Raw genomic sequence first — 21,704 nt, 5'->3', positions numbered from 1 at the left:
CTCTTCAATGTTCTATTGACGAATTAAAAAGGAGGAGAAATTCGTGAGACATTCGTAAACAAGTGTAGGAGGAAGCGCAAACGGGTTCGCAAATTGAGTACCGAACCCATTTGCACAGCCGCTAAGTTTGCGAATGAATGAATGGCATTAATCTGTGGTCAAATTGAGAATAGATTCAATATTGTTTGTCTTAATATATTTTGTCTAAAGTATAGTCTTGGCGAAATCTGTGATTATAGAACTATAATAAATCGTCTTTGATAATACATAGAATCATAATAGTGTACAAACTTATAATTTCAATTAATTTCGTCTACTGGAGTACCACATAATAAGCCCCCAAACAAAGAAGAAATAAACCTGTTCATCACATGAATGTTTGCTCGATGCGAGAATCGAACCCGCGACCCACGGCGCCACAGTCACGGCCGCTAACTACTGCTCCACCGAGCCAGTCAAAGTAATTGAGTTTTAATTAGTAACCCGTACTGGCAAGCGCAGTGCTGGACGGCCAACTACGTGATGGACCGAAGACCTAGTTTTCCCTACCTAATCGTTGGTAAGGGGCAATTCAAACATCACGCAGACCGGTAGGTGAGCTCACGGATTCAACCTGAGAGAATTGCTAACACTGGCCCTAGTAAGAGCAGTGCTTCGCTGAATCTACTATCGGATCGGAATCGCGACCCACTGAGAAGAGACCTAGTAAAAATCGCTGGGTCACATTAGATAGGCAACGAACCGACCGCACTAGGCATCAATCAGAAAGGCCTATGTTCAGCAGTGGACGGTGAACAGAAGATGATAATGATGAATAGGTGGTTCAGTGAGGAGTATTTATTCATTCTCGGCCCGAGCTTGTGAATATACGGAAGCAGCTTGCAATAGAAAACAAAAACAAACCGATTCACCAATACAAGTCGTAACTCTCAAAAGTCATAATCCCATTGTTCGCGTCAAAAAAAAAAATACACCAAAATGGCCGTAGCGAAATTGCGCGCGAAATCGCATTCAATGTTGCCGCACATAAAAAATAACGATCTCCGAAACGCCGCGGAGGTTTTTATGCGGCAATTATCATATTTCAACGGCCCAATTACGCGTTTTTCGCGATGCTTAGGTTTAAATTTTTCTTTTCGCCGTTAGCGACGTGGCTCGGAGTATCTTACGCCATTGTGTTTCGTTTTACTAGACCGAATAATAAGGGTAAATTACTTTCTGAGTTAACGAGCGATAGCTTTGAGGGTAACAATGTTACTACCTAATCTGTTTGTCTAGTTGTCGATATCAGTTTATTTATTTATTTTTATTTTATTTTATTATTATTTGTGGTCATAGTTTAACAAAGATTAATAAGCTAATATTAATAAATGTATGACTATGTCCTGCTAGTAAAGCGTACAAATATTAGGTGTAAGTCTACATAAAAATAAAAAATAAAACTTAAATTATTCTACTTTATCATCTTAATTATGTAAAGTTATCGTCTAAATATTCTGACATACTATAGTAAGCCTTATCTATTAAAAATACTTGCAATTTTTGCTTAAAATCTTGTAAATCTACTGTCTTCAAAATTTTTATTGGTAGTTTATTAAATATTCTTGATGACATACTAAAAAAACTCTTGTCATAAAGGGCAGTTCTATGAGGTAGCGAAGAGATCTTTAAAGTATTCCTAACAGATTGCGGTTTTGCAAACAGATGTTTGTTCGTTTTGACAAAAATCGCTACCTCATAAATATATAACGATGTAAAAGTCATGATTTTAAACTTTTGAAAGAAAGGCTTACATGAGTCTGGTACATGAATGTTTGCTATAGCACGCACACATTTCTTTTGTGCTTTAAATACGTACTCTGTATTAGTGGCATTTCCCCAGAATATTAAAGCATATCTAAGGGTTGACGCCACATATGCATGGTAAGCTGTCAGTACAGCTGATTGGTCTACTACTTTCGCTAACTTATACAAGGCATACGTATATTGGTTTAATTTTTTACATATTGTATCAATGTGTGTTTGCCATTTCATATCATTATCAATCCAAATACCCAGAAATTTAGTACTATTCACTTCTTCAATATGTGTCCCATCATATTCTATTTTCAAAGAGTGTTGTATTTCTTGTGGGTATGTGACAATTTTTGTTTTATTTAGGTTAATTAATAAATTGTTTCTTAATAACCATTCTATAACTAGCTTAAGAGTAGTGTTAATAGCGGACTCTAAGGAATTTAATTCTTTTTCTGTAAAGATGACGGTGCTATCATCGGCAAAGAGAATCATCGGATGTTCTATGGCTTTAGGGAAGTCATTAATATAAATTAGAAAAAGGAGCGGCCCTAGTACGCTGCCTTGAGGTACACCGAATTTCATTTTCATCCAATTTGAGTGATAGCTTTGTACTGTCCTACTCAGTGGACATATGTTGTCTATTTCAACCCTTTGATATCTGTCAGTTAAATATGATTTTAATAATTTATGGACATTGCCTCTAATTCCGTAAGCATTTAATTTATCTAGAAGGGTTTTATGATCCACATAATCAAACGCTTTAGTCATGTCCATGTACAGTGTAGCAGTAGGAGTTCGATTATCTAAGTTGTAATATATAGGTTTTAATAGGTCATGTATAGCCATATTAATTGATTTATTTCTTCTGAAACCTTTTTGCTCTTGTGTAAATAAATTATGTTTTTCAAAGTAGGAGTTAATAGCTTCGTAAATAACTTTCTCTATAATTTTGGAAAAAATGGGAAGTAAAGATACCGGTCTATAACAAGCAATGTTTTCTTTATCGTCTTTCTTAAAGAGTGGCTTAATGACAGATCTTTTTAGTTTGCTTGGAAAAACGCCATGTTCTATACATAAGTTTATGATATGGCTAATTACTGGGCTTATAATAAGTGCTACCGATTTAATTGCCGATGTAATAATATTATCATAACCAGAACTATGAGTGTTATTAAGGGATTTCATTAACAAAAAGATGTCGTACGGAATAACAGGATTCATGAATAAAGAGTGAGGTGTACTGTGACTATTACTTGTATCTATTTTCAAAATTTCTGGTGTTTCATTTAAATTTACCGGAGAGTTTATTTTATCAATATCATTATCAGTATTAGTAGCATTAATAAGAAAGGTATTAAATTCGTTGGCAATGTTAATGGGGTCTGTTATTATACGGTCATTTACTTTTATTCGTGTTATATATTCTTTTGGAAAATTTGCCTTACTTTCATTAATTATTCTCCATGTAGCTTTCGATTTATTGTCTGCATTTGATATATAAAAATTGTTTTGACTCTTTTGAGTTAGCTTTATAATTCTTTTAAGTCGCGCACTATAATTTTTTAGAATCTGCTTTTGACTTTCTGAAGGGCTGGTTCGATAATTCAAAAGTAATTTTCTCTTTTGTTTACAGCATTTACCAATCCCAGTGTATTTAGTGCGAGTTTTTTAACGTTTTCGATAGCATAAAAGTTAATTCGAATTTGTATGGAGTTGGAACAGCGCCCCTAGCAGCAAACGAAGCACACTGAACCGGCTTCGGTTCCCCGATCGGAGTAGAGCTTGTTATACCTAGTCAGGTCATAAATTCTGTCACATGTTTAATGTAAAATAATTGAAACAAGTTTATTCATTATGTAACCATTCATATACCAAAACGAACTTAACAAAACATAGATTCTTATGACACTAAAGTTTATTCAAAATGACCTCCGTGATTTTAAATACAGGCCTTCAATCTGCGCGGCCAGTCGTCTATCGCAGCACGAACGAGGTCCATGTCAATATCGGCGGCTGCCTTAATCAAGGATGTCTTGAGTGACTCCAAATTGGGATGAGGCTTGAGCACACCTTTTCCTCCAAGTGTTGCCATATCTTGTAATCTACCGGATTCAAATCTGGACTGGAGGAGGGCCAGTCTTCGTGCCGGATGAAGTCGATTTCACGCGCCGCCAGCCAGTCTTGTGTGCTCTTCGCTCTATGAGCTGGCGCCGAATCTTGTTGGAATACCCAGTGCCTGATAGTGAACATGGTATGAGAAACAGGTTCCACAAGGATCGTCAGGACTGTATTTTAATACACAACTGCATTTGTTTTTACACCTTTCTCACAAAAATGTACCTCTGTTAAGCCCCAATAAGAAACTCCCAACCATGAGCGAGGATGGAAAATGACCTCGTTGGACACGCGGAATACGGTTGCTCGCTTCTTCACTACTGTGTGCGTACACCTTATCATTTTGTTTGTTGTATGTCTCTTCTACGGTAACAATTTTTTCATCTGAAAAAAGAATTTCCCGATATTTTTTTCCCGCGTACCGCTTCAACAAAGCGCGGTATCTCTTAAGTCTCAGGTCCATTAGACGAGCATTCAAACGATGTCCTGTTTTTCTTCCATATGCCCGAAGCCCTAAGTCTTCATTTAACACCCTTTTCACCGTGGTTCTGCTTAACCCCATCTGAAGGGCCAACAGTTTCTGCTTACGTTTGGGATTTCTTTGAATTCGCGCCTTCACAGCTTTTATCACTGCTGGAGTCCTAACAGACCGAGGGCGACCACTTCTTGACCTGTCATCTACACTAGAGTCTTCATTGTATAGTTTGATGGTACGATAAACGAAACTTTTGGTTATATTCAAAATTTTCAGTATGTTAAAAATTTGAATTAGCGCGCAACCGCAACGAAGCAACGCAATAACTGCAACACGGTCTTCTTGAAGCGTCCACTCCATATTTAAAAATGAGTAAAATTCTAAAAGTATACATTTTTATTTTCATGAACAATTCGAAATTCGAATTCAATAAACTTTTTTGTGGCCAGCATTCTAAAAGAAAAGTTTTTACTGTGTGACAATACTTATAACCTGACTAGTTATATACAGCAGTACATAGTTGAGCTTTGAATGTCTCGAATGCATGTATTGAGTGCAGAGGAGAAATTTCTAGTTAAATCAACGTCATTTATGTCTATTATTATTAATTTTACAATTTCCTAGACCCTCACCTGAGGCCCGACATCGGTTATCTGAAGGTTGTAACCATCAACCAGACGAAACCTTTCATCTCGCGTGACCATCAGACTCGCAGCCGTGAGCACTGCAGGGCCTCGCCTCCACAGCAGTACCAGGGATCCTGGAATCGGTGATTAGAATTAATTTGTATGTTTGGCACACGAGCAGAGTTGATACGTGGTCCGTCTGTCACGGGACTGCTGACGCTCGTCTCACATCGGATTGACCAGCTTATTTGCGACGTACAACAAGGGTCTGTGTACCTACATGTAGTGCTCCAGGGTAAATCAAAGGAGTGACGCAACAGCGCCAATGTTGCCCTTAAAATCAGATGTGTAAAGGCTCCGGTAGCCACCCAAACTAGGCAATACAAAAAAAAATATCATTGGGCTCAGACAGACTGAGGAGAGGCATTAAAAAGTCATTGAGAAATAGGACGATTGTTGAAATCACATAAAAAGATTATGTCAACTTACCAAGATTCTGGACTTGGCAGGGAAGGAGCAGCGTGTCTCCAACCACAGTTCTAAACGAGTGGCCTCTCGACAGAAACCGTGGTCCATCATCTGTGGAGCAAGAAGCATAGTTGAATCCGCACTTTCAAGAAATTCCTTCATGTTCTGTTCAGTGTAAGTGGAAAATCACATTTAAATAGTTTCGCTGCTGTATCCTTACTAATGTCGTCTAGACTTTTGAATGTTTCCATCGACCGCGAACTATTCGAGTGAAGGAAGTAATAATGGCAGCCGCAATTATGACGCGGAGTCATCGCCGCGTCGCCGCACTACCGCCGGCATTTGCGAAGTTCGCAAGACACAAATGTTTGCAGATTTAATTGAATCACAACGTTTAGTGTTAGATATAATTTCCGTTGCGATTCGTCGTAATTTTGTCGGTTTTACGGAGCGAGTTACACGCGTCTGTCGCTATTTTGTGAGATCTAATATTTAGTTTTTTGAAGCGAAAATTTCTACAGCCACGTTGAGCAATTTTTGAATTACGGAAATATTATTACGCCGCTAACAGTAACGTCATCTGTCGCTGAATAGTCAAAAGAATATCGAAGGATCTAGTAGCACCTAGAACGCTCGAGAAGTACAACGCCATCTATTGTCAGATAGCGGGAATACAATATTCGACTTGTGTGGAATATTCTCGATAATTCTAGGGATGTCGTATCGGCTATTGTAGCGTTGCAGAGATGGCACGCAGTCAGTCAGTAATCGGAGCTACTCGAAGCGAAACTGCGAACGGATCAACCGAAGCGAAGCGGAAGAAGCGAATTGAGAAATTTAAAGTGTTTTAAGCGTTCTAAGTGCTAATACAGTTTAATTTATACTTCGGTGGAATTTTATTTATCCCGAACCCCAGCGCGTAACAGTATTACGGGTTCGCGTCACCGACATGCTATTGTTACCCAGTTACGACATACCCACGTTATGTTGTACAATATATTATTACTATTGTACTAGGTTGTACGAAGGTTAACTGCTACTCTTCTCTCGTGTTGCGATGGTAAAATAGGATAAATTTAATAATACCCCTAGAACCCGTCCTACAAGGAACATATGGTACGCATAGCATAGGGAAAACAGAAATACCTTCGTCGCCCCAAGGTTTGCTTAATACTTACACTGTTTATTTTAAGGTGTTAGTTTAATATATTTCACGATAAAAACAAACAAAAAGAAAGCACAGCTAATAAATTACATTTCACCAATAAATACGAAAATGCATTAACAGCGAAACACAGGCGTCCATCTTGAGGGAGCAAGGTAAAAGCAAATGGCGCCCGGAAGCGGAGCCGAACGCGGCGCGACTTAGTTACGACCCGTTTCCGGTGTTGCCAGACTCTAACGATTGCTTTATTGTTAGTTCCGTTTATTATATCGTGTTTCGTTTGGCGAAATATATCGTATTGTATTCTGTGAGATTTGCCGGTTGTTGTTATTTAAAAATAATGTTATTATGTATTACGAGCTCACGACCTACCTGATGTTAAGTGGTTACCCGAGCCCGTATATAACTACAGCGTAAATGTCGCCACATACCTCGAGACATGAGTGCTAAGGTCTCGATTTTAATAGAACAACAGGTGCCCGACTCTTCAAGTCCAAACGCATTGCTGCTTCACGGCAAAAATAAGCAGGGTGGTGGTATCTACCCTTGCAAACACTCCACCACCATCTCTTGGGAGACCTATCCTGCCAGCTTCAGTCGCGAAGTAATCACGTTCCGGCTTGCTGGATGGGTTAGCAGCTATACAATTATTCATATATTATTATTAATACAATTATTACTGTTTTACTTGTTGAATTTGAATTTCAAAGTATGTTTTCATTAGGTATTATTTTTTAATTATTATTATTCCATCTTCGAGCCGATGAATTGCCAACGTTATGTACGCCATTATTGTCACATGCATCAGGCCATAAATTAAATAGCTTAAGTTGTTTTCAATGTTAAATGTTTGTGATGTGGCAGTACTTTTTAAATAAATAAATAAATATATAACTGAGACTTCTTTGCAAAGCATCTAGTGGTAGACCATGAGCTACATAACTAGAGAGAAAATAGTAATTTTTTTGTGATGACAGTTGTCTATGGACTCTCCAAGTCTCCAGCGTCATACTCACTGCGATTGTTCTGAGCGCTCGCAGCGACGAAGAGCGCCACCACCACCAGCCAACCTGCCTCCATCTTGGCTGCCCCTCAGCCCGCTGTGCCGTGCCGCTCACGAAGCTTCATCTATCAAAACAAACGCAGCTTATCAGAACTTAGGCGAGGCTAGCAGGGCCATAGATCAAGTGGGATTGGTAGGGATATTTATCGATTTCCTGGCGATTTTGCGGGACTGTATAGGGAAGCCCACAGTTGCGAGGAATTAGTTTCGCACGCCACAGGCTCGGTTGAAGGCTGGGATAGAAAGTAAGATTGAGATTTCGACCTTAAATACGAAGTAGTATGGTTGCATTTACATCGTATTATGAGTATCGGTAAACATTGGTTCCAAGCGTTAGGGATGTAATTGCGATGAGCAAAACCAGCAAACAAGCCTGTTCATCACACGAACGTTACCCTATGAGGAAATCGAACCGGCGATCCTTGACGCAACAGTCTGGGCCGCTAACCACCGCACCACCCAGTCAGTCAATTTTAAGTCTTAAATATCGATACGTCTCCCAAAAGTGCATTTTTTTTTGAAACACTCCCATTTGACTTCGCTATCAATCACTTGGATCTACTCTGATATTAGTTGAAATATTAAAGTCAGGGGTGACTCGCCCCTTGATATCTTGTTAAGGATTGATTCGTTGCACGCAGGGGTGGTTTAGGAGTAGTTTTTTACTGGTATTAGGGTGAACGCACCATTGCTTTTAGTCGTAATAGGCGAGACGGTGGAAATATTTAAAGAAAACAGGCTAAAACGCCAGTCAGTTTATAGTTCTCTTCGATTGAAAACATAGTCAATAGATTTGTCAATTTAAATAACACTTTTTTTTATTGCATAGATGGGTAGATCAGCCCACGGAGCACCTGGTGTTAAGTTATTACCGGAGCCCATAGACTTCTACAACGTAAATGCGCCACCCACCTTGAGATATAAGTTCTAAGATCTCAGTATAGTTACAACGGCTGCCCCACCCTTCAAACCGAAACGTATTACTGCTTTACAGCAGAAATAGACAGGGTGGTGGTACCTACCCGTGCGGACTCATAAGAGGTCCAGTAATTACCAGTACCAGTAATTACGCAAATTATAACACAGTGATCTGACACAGTCTAGACGAGAACTATTCAATTCTTCCACAACATTCACGAAACGCATTGTCACTATTGACGAGACGTGAATCTATAAGCTTGACATACAAAACAGTCGATAAGTTTCGGAGCGGCGCTTTCCAACTGAACCAAACCTGAAAAAGCCGCGCCAAAGTCGATCAAAAGTCAAAGTCATGCTGACTGTGTTATTTGACTATCGCGGTGTTGTGCAATCGGCATTCTTGTCGGAAGGTCAAATGGTAAATAAACTAGAGGTCCCGCAGTAGTCGAAATTCGACTATAATTAATTGAAATTATAAGTGTAAACATTATTATGGTTCTATTGTCAAGCACTATTATAATTCGATAATATTCGTAATATTCGTTCACAGTATTCGCCAAAACTGCACTATAGATTAATAATATTAAAGACAAACAATATTAATATATTTTCAATTCGACCACACACTTTAAACAATAACAAAAGTTTCCCAATTGACAGTAAACAAAGAATATATTTATATGTATGTGTTGTGTCAAATACATGGTAGTGTGTGTAATTTTTTCTTTATTGATTTAATGTATCTTTTAAGCATTATGTTAAAAAAATATTAGCATTGTGCACTGGTTCTCTATATTCTCTATAAGTGTAAGAAATTTCATACTCCTCCGTCCGCGCAATTTTCGTAAAAAGGAGTAAAAAGTTTTTGCTTCACGTATTAATATATAGATTATTTCAGGGTTATGCAGCATTTAAGAGAGTGAATTCGACGAAAAAGGCCAGATCTGAGGAAAGAAAGAATTGACTTCCGCGGTAAAGGAATAACATCTATACTTAATATTATAAAGAGGAAAGATTTGTTTGTTTGTATTGAATAGGCTCCGAAACTACTGAACCGATTTAAAAAATTCTTTCACTGTTGGAAAGCTACGCTATCCCCGGGTGACATAGGCTATATTTATTATATTTTCAAAAAAATTAAGGATCCTTTCTGAAACTCCAATATGTAAAAAAATTACCTAAAATTCTTTACATCGCGTGCGCTACTTCCCAAGCGAAGCCGGGGCGGGCCACTAGTCGTGTAATAAAAATCAAACCCGCAACATTATAATTTGCGTAATTACTGGTGGTAGGACCTCTTGTGATTCCGCACGGGTAGGTACCACCACCCCGCCCATTTCTGCCGTGAAGCAGTAATGCGTTTCGGTTTGAAGGTCCACCCTTCGTTGTAACTATATCTCGTAACTACGTCGCAGTCGTTGTAACTATATGAGATCTTAGAACTTATATCTCAAGGAGGGTGGAGCATTTACGTTGTAGAAGTCTATAGGCTCCGGTAATAACTTAACACCAGGTGCTCCGTGGGCTCATCCACCCATCTATGCAATAAAAAATAAAATAAATAAAAAACTTGAATTTTGCACCGTGATAATGCGCTTTCGCACAAGGCCGTCATTATGAACGATTTTCTTACTAAAATCTCGACAAATAACATCGAGTAGCCACCTCATTCACCAGATTTGGCTCCAGCCGACTTCTTTCTTTTTTCTAAACTCAATTTACCACTTCGTGACACCTGTTTTCAGAAGACATAAAGGAGAATTCGCGGTGAGACCTAAACTTCATTCGCATAAAAGCGCTTTTTTATTCTCCCTATTTGTTGGTGGCCTCAGAGGCTATTCCATCTAGGCCTGGACGGGTAGGTGAGCTCATGGGCTCAACACGAGAGAATTTGCTAACACTGGCCCTAGCAAGAGCAGTGCTTCGCAGAATCTACAACCGGATCAGAATCGCGACCCACTGAGAAGAGTGGGCGAGAAACTCAGATGGCTGTGTCTATGGGTGAGTTCGCTTACGCTGAAGAGTTCAACGAGGATCGGTGCTTGAGAAGCCTAAAAGCACCGAGAGTGAATCCGGGGGATCCGATGAGACATGTTTCGGACTACGGCGGCTTTGCATTGTCCCGTCGCGTTCGTTATCCGAAAAAGCGCTTAAAATGTTTTGATGACCGCGTATCGGTACCGTTCCTGAAATTTGTGTTCTATTAATGTTTTTACAGGTACTTTCTTGATGGAGTACCACCATCGCTAGCTACTTAAACGGTAAGCGAACCACACTTACTAATTGATGGGGTGTGGGTATTTCTAAAATACTAGTGGTCCCGCAGTAATCGAAATTCGACTATAATTAATAGAAATTATAAGTTTCAACATTATTATGGTCCTATTGTTACAGATTTCGCCAAGACTACACTATAGACAAATACTCGTAATATTAAAGATAAACAATACTAACCTATTCTCAATTTGACTACACAATTTAAGCAATAACAAAAGTTTGATAATAAACCAAAAAGAGTATATATTTGTGTGTGTCTCAAATACATGGTAGTGTGTGTAATGTTTTCTTTATTGATTTAATGTATTTTTAATCCATAATTTAAAAAAAAATTAGCATTCTGCACTTCTTTTCTAAATTCTCCATAAGTGTGGAAAATTTCATACTCCTCTGTCCGCGCAATTTTTGTAAAGAGGGATACAAGGTTTTTGCTTCACGTATTAATATATAACCTAACTAATTAACAGATTAGCAGTGAGATCGTCTACCCATCTACGAAATGGATTTTAGGAAAACTGATAAAACGCAATTGTCGAATCTATTCCCTCATTACACTCAACAGATCAGAGCACTGAGGCATCGATGCCGTTTTGCTGGTAAACCTAACTTTAATAGCTTGTGCGACGTGGTTCAACCCCTCGGCTTATACGAGGGGCGTACAATGCCACCCCTAACCAAAATGTTTGCGGATTATTAAATTCTCGGCTTCACCTACGTACACCCTACAGTTCAAAATGTTTGTAGTTCAAAGCTGTTATTACGCTTTTTTTGCGAAGCACGTATGTCAAAATCCATCAGAGGTTAGCTTGAACTCCCCTCGGCGTTGCGGAGCTTTGGAACTTTTGCACGAACTTAAAGATTTATGTCGTATCAATTTAGTGTTTCTCTTGCAAAGCTTATTTTTGATAGGCTGAGATTTGGCTGTCACCATGGCGTTAATGCTCTCATGCGCGACGACAACCACTAACCACGTCAGCTAGTCTACTTACTAAAACAATAGAAATTTACAAAAAAAAACCATATCCATTCTCTTCCTGAACGCAAATAAGACTTCTTAAAATTAATTAAGGATTTTCTGAACAGTTCTACTTTTTACTCTATGATTTTGAGCACCCGTAGGCAGCGTTAATTAGATGTATCTTACATATTATTCGCGCGTCAGGGATAGGCAGAATGTACCATGTTAGTGTTCTCAGCGGCGATGGTACTGATTGGGATTGTATCAGTTTATCGTTACGTTACTGGCGCGTGTTGAAAGGCGGTATTTTTTTCCCTTACGTAATCGCTGCTAGCCTTAGGCTATTCTAGCTACACGCAGACAGGTAGGTGAGGTTACGGGCTCAACCTGCGAGAATTCGTTAGCACTATTATTGGTGTACAATAAAGAATACTCTTTCTCTCTCACTAGCCCTAGCAAGAGCAGCGCTTCCCTGAATCTATAACCATATCGGAATCGCGACCCAATGAACAGATCCGACGAGAAACTCAGTTAGCTTAGCTGGTACAAATAATTATCTAAATAATTAATAAATCCTTAAAGCTCAAAGTCCGAGCGGACCGGGCCCCCGTGAATTTAAAAGCTTAAACCCCGTGGGAGTTCCGTATTAAATCCTTTCTCATATTGTATCAAAGATTACGCGACCCTGCAGATTAGGGTGGAAATGTCAACATGTCTAATTTGAATTCATTTGCATCTGTCATTGTAGTTTGACATTTGACGTATTTCTGACAGAAGGCAAGGGTTGGCAAGCAAGGCGCCTTATTTGTCTTCATAGAGGAGGGTAAAATATCTAACGGTTTGGTGTTGAATGGTTATTAGAGCTCATAGATATCAGTACAGCTCATAGATATCTGTACAGGGATGCGAGGTCAATGGTACGAACAGTAGTGGTTCAGACAAAACCAATAGCAGTTGCAGAAGGTCTGCATCAAGGTTCAGTACCGAGTCCCTTTCTGTTCGGCATGGTTATAGACTCACTCACTGAGGTGGCGCAGTCCTCAGCCTCGTGGACTTTCATCTATGCAGACGACGTTGCTATCTGCACCGAGAGCCGCACAGAGATACGAGAGGCACTCCTGTTGTGGAAACAGCAGTTACAGGCCGGTGGCCTATTATTGAGTGTTGCGAAGACACATTACATGTCTTTTAATGACCCAGATCCAGGTGACAACAGTCCAATTTCCATTGACGGTCAACTTGTAAACATGTGCGATCAATACAAGTATCTGGGTACTATGATGCACAGATCTGGAAATTTAAAATGCAACATTCAACACCGAATAGCCGCAGCGTGGCTAAAATGGCGAGAAGTAAGTGGTGTCACCTCCGATAGGAGGATGCCCGTTAAGCTCAAGGGTTTGATCTATAAGACCATAATAAGGCCTGTTCTTATGTATGGCAGCGAAACATGGGCGGCAACCAAAAGGAACGTACATACCATTCAAGTTGCTGAAATGAAGATGCTGAGATGGATGTGCGGCGTGACTAGGCTCGATAAAATCCGCAACGAGTACGTGCGTGGAAGTCTAGGAGTACGGGGCATCGCCGACAAGATGCAGGAGAGTAGGCTGAGATGGTATGGTAACGTGAAAAGGAAGCCACCTGACTACGTCGGAAATTTGGCGCTACTGCTCGACCTCCCCGGTCGGAGACCTAGAGGCAGACCCAAGACAAGGTGGAGGGATGTAGTGCTGAAGGACAAGAGAGAATGCAATGTTGCTGACGAGGATTTCGAAGACAGAGCGAAGTGGAGGAGTAAAGTCAGGAAAGCTGACCCCACCACCATGTGGGATAAATAGCTGGGAAGAGAGAGAGAGAGAGAGATATCACTAAGTGGATACCGCCACCTACCATGAAACATGAGCACTAAGTCTGTTGCATAGTCATAGCTGCTATCTTCAAGTCTTCTCTCAACGTGGGTGCCGGAATTTACGTTGTAGATGTCTATGGGCTTCAGTAACCACTTAACACTAGGTGGGCTGAGAGCTCGTCCATTCGTTTAACTAAACAATAAAAAAAGAATATGAGCTCTAATGTCCCAATTTTTACAGTACAACGTCTACCCTGCCCTTTAAACCGAAACGCATTACTGCTTCACGGCAGATATAGGCAGGGCGGTGGTACCTACCCATGCAGACTCACAAGACGTCCTACCACCAGTAAAAGTACTATCTTATTTATATAATATTTTTTTAAATCACTCTTGTAAACAAATCGACATATTACAATCAATTGCCGTAAAGCCGTCGCCCCCCACGAATAAATGTCACCCCATTGAATACGGACCCACCCCGCAATACTGATGCCAGTAATTAGCAGGATTCCCATGTGACGGGCGGGATGTTTATCGAATTAAGTTTTGCGTTTTTCTATTTCCCAGAGTGGCTGCGGTGGTGCGTGTCAAAAGACGAATGGCGCTAAAGTAGCCCACGATACAGTCCATAAAACTTGAGGTCTTTAAATTGCGCTCTAAGCTTGTGCTATTTGTAATAATGTAAGGTCTTCATGTAATGTTATATGTAGTTTTTTTTTATATAATGAACTGTTTTTTTACAATGCATGCAGTCGGTACTTGTAATTGTGTTAGCATTTAGTGTGAAATCAATGTATATGATACCTGTAATGTTCTGTGCTGATGTATTGCATGGTATCCTAAATTTAAAAAAAAAACTTATCGTCCCATCTATATTGATGTTATAAAGCTTGTTTGATTGTTTGGTTGAACGCGCTAATCTCGGGAAGTACTGGTCCGATTTGGAAAATTATTTCAGCGTTAGTTAACCCATTTATTGAGTAAGTCTATGGGCTAACATAACGCTAAGGCCAATATGAACGGAGCACTAATAAATGATGTTTTAAATTCGGATTTTTTTACTTTTGAGAGCTTCGGCTGCGTTCGCTGCGGAAAGGGCTATAACTAGTTTCGCTAAAATAATGTATGACAGAATTGTTCCCCTTAAAAAGTTCTCAAAATAAGTCCGCAAGAGTATATGTCTATATGTTAAGGTTGGCTCACTATAACTCTTTTTATGCTAACCAAATTTGTTCTACAAAAAACCATTATTAGTGAAGGTGTTTTTATAAAGATGATATTAATCCTTATGTAGATAAATACGTTATTCATTAAAAATATTTAATTTAAAACAAATTTGCCCTTTATATAATTTGATTTCAATGAGTATCTTAGAAGATATTGCACTTTTAAAATAACATCGCAGCAGGCTAAATATCAAATCGCGTAATAATGATAAACAAGGCGGCGGCACAGATTAACAAGAAACACCCAAATCACTTCACGATACACTTTGGGATGGCTTTGAAAAGTATAGATTTTTCTGGATTTCTCCAGGATCCCAACATCAGATCCTGATAATGATGAATACAGGACCATTCGGGAAGTCTACCCTTTCGAACAAAAAAGAAAAAGAAAAATGAATTATCAGAATCGATTTAAGCATTCTCGAGAAATCGGTGAGCATATTATTATATAGATAAAAAAATTGTGTTCGGATTGATAGCCTCCTCTTTTGAAGTCGGTTAAAAAGCGCGATTTTGGTACCTTAAATAGCCCCTTAACATTCTATTATACCAAAAATATTTTCACCTTCTACGTAAATGAAGTCACGGGCAAAAGCTAGTCATCCTATACGAAGGCACGACTGACGCCATGATGATGTTTTTAAAAATAATTCCTTCAGCGTTTTCCAGCGTCGTTCTCTTCATTATTATCATTGTCTTCCATGGTAACAGTAATTAATACTTAATTTTCCTAAACAATTCCTTTAATTTGTATTTAAGAGTACAAAAAAAAAAAAAAAATAGAAAAGAAGATCCAACTTGATACTGGCAATAATGGCACAGCAAGAAGCCAATTGCCGTATTTAAAAAAAAAAAGGAGATTTAAACCGTGTTTTTATTAATTTTGTTCACAATTCATCTGATTTTAAGTGATTCTCAGAGTCTATAGACATTAACAACGTTAATGCTGCTACCTACCTTGATACATGAATTTCAAATCTCAGTTTCTACAGTACAACGGCTGGTCTACCCTTCAAACAGGACCACTGCTTCGCGGCAAAATTGGACAGGATTTTAGTATTTATCCGGGCGGACTCACAAAACGTCCTACCACCAGCAAAATTCGACTAGCTAAATAAAAAACGTTGTGAGAATTGAGCTATAGCCGCGGCCAATGATACCAGTACTTATTGTATCGGACGATCGTGATAAATGTCCGACACGCGACCTGTATTCGTATCGTTGGGGCTAAAACTACCCCTGAAATAGGGGTCGGACGGAACATTTGATTTTTAATCACGACGAAAAGCCACTTTGTTGCTACGTCAAACATTGGGAACATTAAAAATGGTTTTACGGAAATTTTCGTTCGATTCTCGCGACTCGTGGCCGTGCTTAAAAGAATTTTTACGGTTTTATTCTTGCGTTTATTATGTCATATTATTTATGGTTCTTCGAATGCTTTAGTGGTCGTGATCACGGATGACTCAAGTTATATCCTTTGAGAATTGGAATGAGCTCCCCTCCATGGCGTTTCCTGAGCGCTATGACTTGTCCTTCTTCAAACGAGGCTTGTGGAGAGTATTGAACGGTAGGCAGCGGCTTGGCTCTATCCCTGGCATGGCTGACGTCCATGGGCGACAGTAACCACTCACCATCAGGAGGGACGTATGCTCATCTGCCTATAAGGGCTATTGACGTTATCACATAAAACTATCGTCAGTAAAGTGATATTATAAACAACCAATTTTTTCTTCGTTTTTACATATCATACACGGCCCACCTGGTGTTAAGTGGTTACTGGAGCCCATATACATTTACAACGTAAATGCGCCACCCACCTTGAGATATAAGTTCTATGGTCTCAGTATAGTTACAACAGCTGCCCCGCCCTTCAAACCGAAACGCATTACTGCTTCACGGCAGAAATATGTAGGGCGGTGGTACCTACTCGTGCTGACTCACAAGAGGTCCTTCCACCAGTAATTACGCAAATTAAAATTTTGTGGGTTTGATTTTTATTATACGATGTTATTTCTTCACCGTGGAAATCAATCGTGAACATTTTGTTAACCGTTGCATCGCCACATACGAATGCACCGGACGTCTTATCCTTTAGGCCACGATGACTTCAGACTTCAGACTTCAGACCAGGACATTTATCTATATTGTTATTTTATTATTTAATTAATAAAAGTCGGTCTCTGAAAACTTCACAACCGACCTTATGCAAGTCGTGCTCACACCTAAAAGGGAGAAATCAATACTATAGCGCCCCTATCGTTAGATCTTTGTTTTAACGCGGTAATGCTTCATAGTTTTTGTATTGTTGTTCGGACAATGACGTATGAACAGAGCTCATATAAAAATTGTAAATTTTAAACCGGTCAGCGTTTACACGCGATGTAGTTTTAAATAAAACAGTATTGCGTGCCACCAAATTAATGATAACGTATTGCTTTCTGTTAATTTTTATATTTGACAGCGACTTTTTGGCGGGAACGTGACATGTCAATGTTTCTTTTTTTTTTGTCGTTTTCGGCAAACGAGTATACGTCGCGTTTTATAAGAATAATCCGTTTATTGACAAGCGCTATATTAATCAGTAAAAGTAGTAGTTATGTCTACTTTTTTAAGACCAATTAAATACTCTATGCAAATCATTTGCACTGTGTATTACGGTTCAATTTTCATTGATTAACCTAAATCGATTTGTTAATATGAAATGTCTTTTATTTTATTGTCCTTGTAGGCAGACGAGCCAACACCTGATGGTGATGGTTACACTCGCTCGTTGATCTCAGCAATGCCAGGGGCAGAACCGAGCCGCTACCTACCGTTTAATAATCCACAAGCCTCGTTTGAAGAAGGATATGTCATAGCGGTCTTCCGGTCACCGTCCTGCCGAACCCGTCGCTTGCGACGATGGGTTCGACGAGTAAATTAACCCATAGACACAGCCCACTGAGTTTCTCGCCGGATCTTCTCAAGGGTCGCGTTTCCGATCCGGCGGTTGATTCTGCGAAGCACTGCTCTTGCTAGGGCCAGTGTTAGCAACACCTCCAGTTTGAGCCCCGAGAGTTCATGTACACGCTAGGGTGAAGCTGAAATAGTCTCTCAAGGCTATCGGCATAGGTAGGAAAAAAAAGCGCTCGGGAAACACCGCGGAGGGGAGCTCATTCCCAAAATTCCTTTTCATTGTCTCAGCACGTGATTCGCTTTCTCCATTGATCTATTTTAAACTGCATTTTTATTTCGCGTTGACGGCTGCTGGACCGACCCTTACTGTCTCTACGGCCGTGGTTACTAGTAAAACTGTCAGAACTCACGAATAATGGCGTCCCTATTGTTGAGCCCCCGCGAATAGTTGACGATCGGTATTCCAATATTAAACCTCAGCTTTCCTTGTTCCGGTAAAGATAATTTATTGAATATTTCGCGCGTTTAATAAATCACTAAACGTTCGTACGAAGAATGCTTGCTTTAAGATCAAGATGGATATATCAGTGTGAGTGTGATGACAGTGGCAAAAGTCTTCTGAAAATCATATCCAGCAAGATCGACTCAGGACTGTTAAATAATAAGCCTTTACAGCGGTCAGATGGAAAAAAATGTAATAAATAGTCTAATAGTTCTGTTATGTGTTAGGTTTTTAAGTTACTATACTCTGTTCCAATTACGAAGTCCCTTTTGACATATTTCTTAGAACGTAACTCTTCACGTTTCGCATAATTCGAAATAACAATCATGTTTTTTTCATGGTCGTCAAGTATCAATCGTGATTTAAAAATACACAATCAATCTAAATCATTAAACAATTAATTCACACACACAATAACATAATAATAACAGCTGTCAAATAGGACTTCGTAGTTCCAATAGAGTATAACATAGAATATAAGTAATAATACTTACTAACAAAATGTTATGGTTTATTTACTGAATTAAAAATAAATAACATTTATGAAGGATTGGTAAGAACGGAACGTTTGAAAAAAGCGTGAAACGAAACTTAAGGTTGATAGAGAAAATGGTGAGAAAGGGAAAAGAGAATGACAAATAAAAACCAAGATGGCGGAGACGATTAAGTTAGCTACGCGTAAAAAAGGTATCAGTTAATTTTTAATTTAATTTAATAACACAGAAGGTTGTTATGGAAGTGAGCAATAAAAGTGCAACAGTGGAATAGTCATCTAAGCAATAAATAAAAAAGGCGCCACGGTCTCAATTGTGTATTTATAGGTTAAAGATTTTCACGGAGATAAGCGGGCCAATGCGTCCACTAATATACAACTTAGACCGGAGCTCACATTAACCGTAATCTTGCATTCGCGAAGCAGCTGCTCTTGAGTTGTTAGGTCTCTTTCGGAGGCGCTCGGGCAGATGATAACAAATCCCACCCCGCTTTGGTTGAGCCTTTGCCTGTCCTGGTGAAACTGGTAAGGCCTCCGGGCCTACAGTAACAAATACTTCAATCTTAAAAAAACACAACTGGAATCGGAGAGCAGTTGAGTGCTCATCAAGAAAACTTAATAATAAATTTTTACTCACATTTATACAGCTTCGGAGATGTTGATGAAATTAAACACAAACTTTAGACTAAATACTGCATCGACACTGTTTCTTTTTTTTAAATAAAAACCACAGAGTATGTTAATAGGTGTATAATCTACGAGGCACAGAGTTGAACTGATTTTTTTTGACAGGGACTGTCAAATGTGGGCGGGAAATAAGCGAGGGGAAAGTTTTCCAATCGCTTTTATACAGCGGGCGGAAACTTCGAAATCTGTAATGCATCTACGGGAATAAATCCCGGGTAATACAATAACATTACAATTTATTGACTAAAGAAATTTTAATAGTTGCTAAAATAATATCGAACTATTTAAAAATACTACTAATAATAAAAACCGTGAAAGTTTGTTAGAATGTACGGACGTATAGTACCTATGTTTGTTACTCTTTCACGCAACAATACCGGATGTTAGTCACAGTTTGCTGCTGTTCATTCTCCGACGAACCTTTTAGTAGTTTTGCGAGGTATACGGGAGGACACGTACTAGCGGATAATACTGACCGCTCAATACCACATACTACTAAACTTGTAGATATTAATAGACATTGTTCTTATACATTAATAGCAACAATGTAGCAGAAAAATCTCCTAATTTCGTGGCAAAAGACTATTTATCGGTTCAGCTTCTTCTTTTCCGGCACTGCCGTTGTCCACAGGCGACCGTAGCCACTCGCTTCCAGAACTATGCCATTGCTACCATGGCTCTTTTTTCCTACCTATGCTGATAGCCTTGAGAAGCTATTTCAGCTTCTCCTTGACGTGTAGGTGAGCTCACGGGGTTCAAACCGGGAGTGTTGCTAACACTGGCCCTAGCAAGAGCAGTGTCGCAGAATCTACCACCGGATCGAAAACGCGACCCACTGAGAAGATCCGGCAAGAAACTTAGTAGGCTGTGTCTATGGGTTAATTTACTCGTCGAGCCCTTCGTCGCAAGCGACGGGTTCGACGAGAACGATGACCGGTGCTTGAGGTACCTAAAAGCACCGTTAGTGGATCGGGAGGATCCGTAATGACGTGTTTGAACAATAGGTTAAGTTCAAATTCACAAATCGACATCTCTGTTTTCTCCTTATCATTGTCTCAATAGTCTAAAACATCATTATCGGAGTTCACATTCACAGCGCGCCTACGGAATCCAATTGTCTGCAAAACGAGGGGCCACATAAAAAGGGGCGAACCGAGATTGAAAAATCAATTATGGGGCTTTTAAAGTTTAAGTGGGGGCGTACGAAAACTGTACCAGATGTGTTCAAGTGGTTGATTATTGGTTTACTAAGAGATTTGGGATTTGGTATGAGGTTTTAGCTGGAGATGGCAGTTACTAACATGTATAACTAGCAAGCATAGAAGCAAGCTAATTGAAACTACTGGTAGCCTTTTTTATTGCGTAGATGGGCGGATGAGATCACAACCAACCTAGTGTTACGTGGTTACCGGAGCCCATAGACATCTACAACGTAAATGCGCCACCCACCTTGAGATATAAGTTCTAAGGTTTCAATTATAGTTACAACGGCTGCCCCACCCTTCAAACCGGAACGCATTACTGCTTCACGGCTGAAACAGGCAGGGTGGTGGTATCTACCCATGCGGACTCACAACACGTCCTGCCGCTAGCCTTCCGATAACACGGTTCGACTCTACACGAAAAGAAAGATTCCCTAAATCCCTCGTATGTAACACGCTACTTCTACAAGATGATAACGAGTTTTCTGTTTAAAATTATTTAGATAATTAGGTTATGCACTACGAACACACAATATATGAGAATAACAGAAATTTTACAGTTTATTTTTTATGTAAAGTAAAACACATAGTTGAGATGTTTCATTCAGAGAAATTACTTTTAATATAGAGATTATAGAGAAGGAGTGCAGAATGCTAATTTTTTTTTAGTTATGCTTAAAAAATACATTAAACACACGCACGAATACTATTTGTTTATTGTCAAACTTTTCTTATTGCTTACAGTCTGTGGTGAAATTGAGAATAGATTCAATATTATTTGTCTTTACTACATAGTATAAAACAAAGTCGCTTTCTCTGTCCCCATATACCTATGTATGCTTAAATCTTTAAAACTACGCAACGGATTTTGATGCGGCTTTTTTTTAATAGATAGAGTGATTGAAGAGAAAGGTTTATAAATGTATAATAACATCCGATAAATAGTGGAGAAATGAATAATAAATAAATTACAGTT

General features: G+C 39.2%; 1 protein-coding gene across 2 annotated transcripts in view; it reads right to left on the bottom strand.

Moving 5' to 3' along the window:
• LOC114244376 (lachesin) overlaps positions 1–21,704 on the bottom strand; it is a 67,263-nt gene that overhangs the window by 12,115 nt on the left and 33,444 nt on the right. For both annotated transcript variants that reach the window (XM_028176166.2, XM_028176167.2), the window contains exons 2-4: positions 7,663–7,774; positions 5,503–5,592; positions 5,020–5,147 (exon numbers count right to left, since the gene is read on the bottom strand). In XM_028176166.2, the coding sequence (XP_028031967.2) occupies positions 5,020–5,147; positions 5,503–5,592; positions 7,663–7,726 (282 nt within the window). In that variant the 5' untranslated portion in view covers positions 7,727–7,774. The remainder of the gene's footprint in view (positions 1–5,019; positions 5,148–5,502; positions 5,593–7,662; positions 7,775–21,704) is intronic.

The sequence above is a fragment of the Bombyx mandarina genome, chromosome 11 (genome assembly GCF_030267445.1).
Source record: "Bombyx mandarina strain Sakado chromosome 11, ASM3026744v2".
NCBI lineage: Eukaryota > Metazoa > Arthropoda > Insecta > Lepidoptera > Bombycidae > Bombyx > Bombyx mandarina.
The sequence above is the reverse complement of the archived record's forward strand: the minus strand, read 5'-3'. Positions and strand labels throughout refer to the sequence as shown.